Raw genomic sequence first — 8,025 nt, 5'->3', positions numbered from 1 at the left:
ATTTTGTGACTGAGCAAAGCCTCCTGACAAAACTCTTGCTGTTTTGAGCAAAATTTAATGTGATAACTTCAGGAATGCAGGGGACAGCAGAGCACAGGGTTGGGTACACACAGCTAAAGCAGGTAGGATTGGGAAAAGTTATTTCTTCTGGATGCGATTGCCTTCATTTTGTTACCATGGAACCATACAGCAGGGTGTAGAAGGACTGTAGTTTTTTTACTTTATAGTCTAATAAAGTAGTTTCTAACCAGTCTTGGCTTAAAATCCAAGAAATAGGATATTAATTTGCTCAGGAGTAGTGGGGAAGCACACTTTATCCCTGCCAATGACTAATGAAACTTTAACCCTTTTGTTAGGTTTTTCATTTTTCATTCTCTTCTCTTCTCTTCTCTTCTCTTCTCTTCTCTTCTCTTCTCTTCTCTTCTCTTCTCTTCTCTTCTCTTCTCTTCTCTTCTCTTCTCTTCTCTTTCTTTTTCATTTTCCTTCTTCTTTGGTTTTGGATTTTTTTCTTTTTTGTCATTTTGTTTTCAGTAGAACTTGCTGTACCTGGCTGTGTATCCTCAAAGGAGAGTTAGTCTCCTTTAATGCCTCATGAAAGAGCATGAGCACTGAAGGATATGTTGTCTATGTTGAATGCTTACTGACAATTCTCATGCTTAGTCCTGGAACTGGAGAAATCCTACAGGAGAAATTTCACTTGCATCTCCCGTGCATATGCATGTCTGTGATGAGTATAAAGAACAGCTATTTCCTTCAGAATCAGTTGGAGTCTCCAGGACCACAGTCACTTGTTGTGCCTGCCAAATGTGGATATGAGTGAAGATATCTTGAGCAGTGGGAGGCAGCTGAGCCCACGGGAGTGGGAATGGCTGCAGCAATTACAGCTGAACCCGTGGGACTTACTGCAACTAAACTTTGGGAGTGATGTGGTGCTATTTCTGGATTTTATGGATTCAATCAGTGCTCGAGGAGCAGTCAGAAGTCTTAATGCTGGCAGGAATGCGAAGAAAAATCTCTGCCCCATTCCCAGTGAGTTCAGCCAGCCTATCCCCAGAAAGTTTGCCTGGTAGAGCCCTGAGGACGTGAGAATTGAGACCCCTGTGAGATCTGCCCAAGCTGCCCCAGCCCCCAGGGTGCAGCACCTGCAGAGAGCCCAGCAGACGGCCCGAGCCCACTTTGGGCTCTGCAGCTTTCACGTGCAGAGAAATTTGAGTGTTTTTTATCTTAGATCAGAGTAACAACAAATTTCAAATGATCAGTGCCTTCCCACAAGCAAATTACGTTTTCTCAAAGAGATACAAGAAAAACTTGAGAATTTTAGACTCTTCTATCATATTTCTTTAAAAATATGGAGGAAACAAAATATATTTTATATGACTGGGCAGGACTGATCTTTGTGAAAATGTAGAATAAAATTAGAGTTTTATTTTTCACATAGATTATGGTGAATAAACATGAAAACACACTTTTAAAATTTATTCATTTATTTATTTAAAATTCAAATTTCAAAATTCTCTATTGAAAAATCCAAAGTTTTTAATCATATTCCAGTGCAAAAATATAGTCCTTGAGGTAAAACTTCCATACTATTACCTCCAAATAAATTAAATTAAAACAGACGCATTTAACTGGTTCAATACAAAAAAATAAAAACAGAAATTTTTAAAATCTGAGAGTTTAAGTTAAGTCAGTGCAATACAGTTAGTCACATTCTCCTGAGATATTAAGTAGACTGTTCTCCTGGTAACTTCAGTGCATAATAACAATAATAATAGTAATAATAATAATAGTAACCAGCTATTAACCATTAGTCCTCTAGTTCAGAAATTTTCTTCAACATTTGTTTATCTTTAGGCATGTCTACTCGCTTGATTTGGATTTAGATATGTTTAGTAGTAAGCAGACATAAATATGTTTTTCCTGAATAGAGTAACTTCCCCATACTGGTGCTTGTATCTCCATGCCAAATAGATGAGACTAATCTCATAACATCCCTCTCTCAAGTCAGCACCAGATGGAAAGCTGGGTACCATTATAATGTAATTTCAAGATTTCCATATGGAAACTAGGTAAACACTGCCTCACTCTCTGTTTTCAGGTCAACAACATATAACAAATAGACAGAATTTTAAGACAAAGTCATTTCTTATATAATATTAGGGAGTATAAATACTTTGATTAGTATTTCTTTATAAATAATTACTTAAGACACTTAAATATTAATAAATAAATGTATAAAAAAATCAATTAAAAGATTGAAATAAAAAAAATCTTGTCCCAACAAGATTTGCACAATAGCTCAGTACAGAAGATCCTGAGATGGAATTAGCATTTGCACAGCCTCTGAAACTGGCTTCTTTTCCTTTTGTGAGAACTTGTGGTATCCCCCAGTTTCTGTAAGACGCTGAACAGCTCATTTACAGCCTTGCGCTGAACTTTCAAGTCACTCATCTGTAATAAGCAAGAAACAAATGGAGCAAAAGTCATGCCAGGAGCTGTAATTGTTTACTGTCCACACCACATGGGCTACTCTGCTACCAGTGTAAAACAGAAGCACATCTGCAATTTTCAATTCCCTACTACCTAATTCCCATAGCAAAGAGTGACTGTGTCCCATATTTTTGTTTTCCACTTTCTGTGCTGCTCTGCAGCCTGCCACAGAGCAGCCAGACTCTGTGGAACAGAGGCAGCCTGCAGTGAAAGGCAGCTGCCTGCACGGGGGCATTGTCTGCAGACCTCTGAGGAGGTTGGCATGAGCGCCGTGAGCCGAGTGCTCCCAGAGCCACAGAGCATTCCACAGCCTGGCACAACCTTCCCAGCCAATTTCCATGCCACAAAGGGCCGTGCCAGTGGCACCTCTGGTGTACAGACCGTGTGACAGCGCTGACAGCAGCTCTGTGCCAGATCACAGCAAGACCCAGCACTACCCCACACTGTAGACATGCAGCAGCCCCTGCAGCTGGAAATATTTGGTTTTTCAGCATGAACTGAGCTGCATATCGATTACCATATAGGTTACTGAAGCATTATTAGCTTAATCACACTCAAATCACAACTATAATGCCACAAGCTTTGGAGACGAGGGAAGAGCCTTACCCGTAGTTTTGTCAGGTCCTTGAGATCTTCCATCTTCTTTGAGCCATCAGAAAGGCTTTTTTTCAGAGTATAGAGCTCCTCAGTTATGTTCCTGACATGATCCTTTGACCTGTCAGTGCTTTCAAGCATTTCCAAGTACATGGAAATAATCTGACTCAGGATGATCTCCTTTTCATTTCTCTGTTGAAAAATATGATGAAAAAGAAAGGTCTGTGAGTGCCCATCAGCAGGGAAAGGAAGGAAGGAAGACAAAACACAGCATACAGGGCTTCTCTGCTGCCTGAAACAAGATGATAAAGAAGATGTTGCAACTCAGCTCCTGGGCTTGACTGTACCTCTGAGTCAGTTCACAGTGCAGTATAAAGCTTTCTATTTTTGTCTCATTTCCAAGCTACCTAAGAGAACACTGCTCATGTTCATTCTACTGCAGCTAATTACGCTGGTTCTGGGAGCTGCTTTGTGCCAAAAAAGTGCCTGAGATGCTTCATCATATCTAGCTTTGACTCACCTCTGTCCAGCTTTTCAGCCTCTCTGTAAAAATAGGACCACCATCAGCTACATCAGAATGACTTGAGTTCTGAAAAAAAGAGCAAACATATCTATTACATAAACAATATTTATCACAAGGCAAATTTGATTTGTTTATTCAAATGAGCATCAAAATTCAGATTTTTGCACATCTGGCAATCCCAATGCTTTCCCAATGCTTTCCCAATGCTTTCACTTCTCTAACCACCAAATCCCATTGCTTGGCTGCCTGGTATCAGAAATGGAATTAGTCCTCCTTTCAATGTCTTCTCCTGAATAGAGATGTTTAGCACATCTATTTTCCCAAATGCTCCCTGTAAGTTTTGCTACTGACAGATGAAAATAAAAGCTCATAAGCACAGCAAGAATCTAGAAAATCATTAGATCTGATCTTGGTATGTTTTCTGATAAGCCGAAGTCCAGCAGCTTGTAATCTGTGACCCTAAATTCATACAGTCTCTGTAAAATCTCATATGGAACAAGAATGAGCTGGTTTGAGTAGGAAATGACTGCAAAAGTGGAGAATATCCCAGTAGCCCACAGCCAGGTATGGGGATATGCAAGATTAGTGGGCTACTGAGAGGCTCCCAGGGATGGAGTTTAACCATCAGACGTTGGCAACAGGCTCTAGGAAAAAAAGAGCAATACAACTCTCCTACCAAGGAAAGACAAACTGCATCATTTCCTCTTCTGTGTGGCTTTTTTTTTTCCTTTTTGTATACAACACTGACTATTTCCCTCTTCTGTCTACTCAGTAATTTAAACACAGTGAGTGCAAAGAGAAAACTTGCAGTCTAACAGGAGCCTCTGAGGCTGATTGGCTCCCCATGCTGAGCACACTACCAAACTGATTTTTTCTACTTCTGAAAGGTGGGGAGCACTTGCTATGGAGCAAAGTTTTAATGTCAGTACAAAAAGCTCATCGTGGCTCAGGATCTCTCCCACAGAGCTATATATACTCTAGTAAGACTCTCCCTGGTCTATGCTAATCACAAATTTAAGACATAATGCCACTTATACAGCCAGTTTCCTGCAAACACTGAAGTATCACACTAGTCTTTACCACTTCAGGGTGGTTCCCTGACTACTGAATATCAACTGTCATTTGCACAAAATTATGACAAAATCACAGAGAAGTCAGAGCTAAAAAATAGGAGCAGACTGTTGCAGTTTTTTCTTTGCATTTCGAGGAGAATAAAACACAAAAATATATTGAAAATAAAAGCTGTTAATTGAAAGTGACTCTATTGTAGATCTGCTGTCTCTGTGACTAATCACTGCTGATTTCAGCTGTGTACTGCTTTAATGCCTCCCAGATGAAGATTGGTGAATTAACATTACAGTTATCAAGTTACCAAAATTCTATTTGACGAGAAAGAATATTGGGCCAGATTACATTCCCATGCCAGGTCATAGCCACATATGTGGAAGTTAAATGACTGGAGGATGCAAAAGAATAAGAAGCAGAAATCACCTTTGAGTAACACACTACTACAACTTAAAATAAGTAGCCAATGCATTTGTTAAAGCAAAAATTCATCTCCATTTTTTTTATATTGCTATGTAGTATTAAATCTGGCATTGACATTGCTAACATAAAATTTAAAAAGTCAGTAAATTGCATCTAGTCAGAACTGAATAGAGATTAATATATTCACCATAAATTGCATTAAGATTTCTTGTTAAAAGATATTCCATGTAATCAAAACTGAATTGAGCTAGAAGAAGCTATTGTGAAAGAAGGAACACCCCTAAAATAAATGCAAATGGCTACAATAACTATGACTGTTGAAAAATTGAACCAGGTAAATGAAACAGCTTAGTAAAACAAAAAAAAAAATCCATATTATTGTATAAAAAGGTATGATCAAAAAATTATTTACATGATTACCCTCTGTTGGTACATATTGAGTATGCCAAGCAGTGCTCAAGTTTGGACTATATGTAAAGCAAAGCAGCAGGAGAAGAGAAATGCAGTAGAAGATTATACTTACAAAATCAGCTTTCAGTTTGTCTATATCATTTTGAAGTTGAAGAAGATTCAATCTATTTTCAACATGTCCAAAAGAAATCATGATGATAGACAGAACAAACAAGCTGTAGTTTTGGAAAGCCATTTTCTTTATGATAGTTCAGTTAAACTGCTCAGATCAGTTCTGGGGGACCAGGTCTAAGAGCAGAGAGCTTCAACTTCTAATAGTTAAATCTTCTATTAGAAGCAAGTAGACGACTGAACTTCATCATCCTGTCAGTGGTATTTATACCTGGTCTTGAATTTTTTTTTATTTCATCATCACAGGCTGTGTATATTTAGACAAGATAGTGTCAGATAAGAGCCCTTCGTTTTTTGGCTAATCAAGGGAATCCCTCGAAAGCGTCTTTGTCAAAGCATGGTCCTGGAAAAATTTTCAGTGGTTCATCAATGGGTAACGTTTACGTGGCAGACTATGAAGTTTCATTTACACGTGGTTGGGGAAAAGGGGGAAATTACGGTACTGGTTGAGGAATATGCATTGTGGCTCAAACCTATTCTTACACATCATCTGAAAAAAATCTTATCTTGTGGTTAAAGGGTCAGTGCAGCAAACTCATTTCTGGTATTCTTTTAAAGTAACCACTGAGTTTGCCATGGTGTTCTATACTGACACTTAGAGATTTACACATTCCTTCTGCTGCTGTCCTTTGTGAAACACACTCCTTTCCATGGTCTAAAGTGCACTTCTGCTGCTTTTGCATTCTTCACGTCCTGATTCAGAATAGGACAAAGAAGGTTCCAGCGTGAATGCAAGAATGTATCACATTAAATTCCTCTATGCCTGTCTACTGTCCGTGGGAGCAGAGCGTTCAGTACTTAAGACACTCATTTCTGCTTGGCAATGATTAAAATTCCCAACTTACCATTTCACCGGCACGAATGTGTGTAGAATGTGAAAAGAGAAGGACGCAAATGAGAACAAGCCCCATTGAAGAAGACAGACACAGTGGTCTCCTCGTGCATAGAGAACTCTGAAACCACTCTACTGAGGATAGCTGGGGAAACAGATGGGTTTTTGTATTGGAACTAAAGTCTGCTTTGATGGATATAATAGGAAGAGAGCTTATTCTGAGGAATCTTATGAAGAAATCAGATCATTTTAGACTGCAGTACATGAATGGAGGGTAGGTAGGATCTTACAGGGGAAAGAAATAAAGAAGGGGCCCATAGGGAAAGAAAAGAGAGAGAATCAGGAAGAGGGCACTTGTGGGCTCAGTTCACACAGGCTACACTGGAAGATGTCTGGTTCATCAGAAACAGATAAAAATTTAAGTGGTTCCAAGCAGGTAAGATTAGAACTCTCCATCTCAGCCCCACACAGCTCTTTGGATATTCCTTGGAAGAAACTCTCCCTTTTCCCAGAAGCTCCTTCCATCTCAGCTAATGACCACTAATACCATCAAATCTTTTTCATTTGCTGTTTGAAATAAGATGTCCATCTGTGAAATAAACCTAGACTACTAGACCAGGGAAATGGTCATTTTTCAGGGAGAAGAGCCAAATTTCACCAACAATGGCAGGTCCAAAAGCTGCATGCAAGAACTCCCTGGGAAGAGCAGCATAGATCGATGGGATGCATCTCACAACAAACATGGGACTGCACAACAATTCGTGCTGTAATCTGCTTGAGGTAGTAACATTATGCAATGCACATCTTTGTTTCAGTTTAAGATGTTAAAACTGATAAAGTAATAATTACTGGAAGTGTTGTCGTGAAGGCAAAGTAATAGTGCTATTAAAGGTGCTTCAAAGCACTGTAAACAAATGTAAAGTTAACATGCCACCCATGGCAGAGAGGTTGGACTAGCTGATATTCAAAAGTCCCTTCCAACTCAACCCATTTTTATTCTGTGATTCTGTGCCAAAAATTACAAACATAGAATAATTTCGTTTGGAAAAGACCCTCACAGTCATTGAGGCCAACCTCTAACCTAGCACTACTGAGTCCACCGCTAAACCATGTTCCCAAACACCACATTCACGTGCCTTTTAATTAGATTTGGGGACAGTGACAAAATGCAGGTCCCACCAAAATTCAAAGTGAACTCAGAATTCAAAGTGAATTCCCAAATGCCAGCACACTGAACAAACCCATTGATTGAAACATCTGATTTGCTATGCCAAGAAAGCACAAGGATATGGTATGGATTAGATAAATGGAATCTTATACACACAGGAAGATCAAGATATTTTGCAAGATGGGGATACCTGCTGAGGTTCATTGATTGGCCATGAGTCAACAGAGCAATTCTTTTCCAAAGTGTTGGAAAAGACATGTAAAGCAGGAGAGTGAAAATGATTCCTGTTACCTATGGCACTCTTTATGTAGTCAGAAACAGACAACTGGAAGAGGGACTGAGTCATGA

At 39.2% G+C, this 8,025-nt stretch overlaps 1 protein-coding gene across 1 annotated transcript; it reads right to left on the bottom strand.

Moving 5' to 3' along the window:
* Positions 1–1,554: 1,554 nt before the first annotated feature.
* IFNG (interferon gamma) lies at positions 1,555–5,741 on the bottom strand. The gene is made up of 4 exons (XM_058022844.1): positions 5,619–5,741; positions 3,605–3,673; positions 3,097–3,276; positions 1,555–2,451 (listed from the first exon to the last, which is right to left on the bottom strand). Exons 1-4 carry the CDS (start codon positions 5,739–5,741, stop codon positions 2,326–2,328), a joined length of 498 nt encoding a protein of 165 aa, XP_057878827.1. The 3' UTR covers positions 1,555–2,325.
* Positions 5,742–8,025: the final 2,284 nt, after the last annotated feature.

Source organism: Melospiza georgiana, chromosome 4 (assembly GCF_028018845.1).
Source record: "Melospiza georgiana isolate bMelGeo1 chromosome 4, bMelGeo1.pri, whole genome shotgun sequence".
NCBI classification, from domain to species: domain Eukaryota; kingdom Metazoa; phylum Chordata; class Aves; order Passeriformes; family Passerellidae; genus Melospiza; species Melospiza georgiana.
Note: the sequence above shows the minus strand (reverse complement) of the source record. Positions and strands in the feature narration are given on the sequence as shown.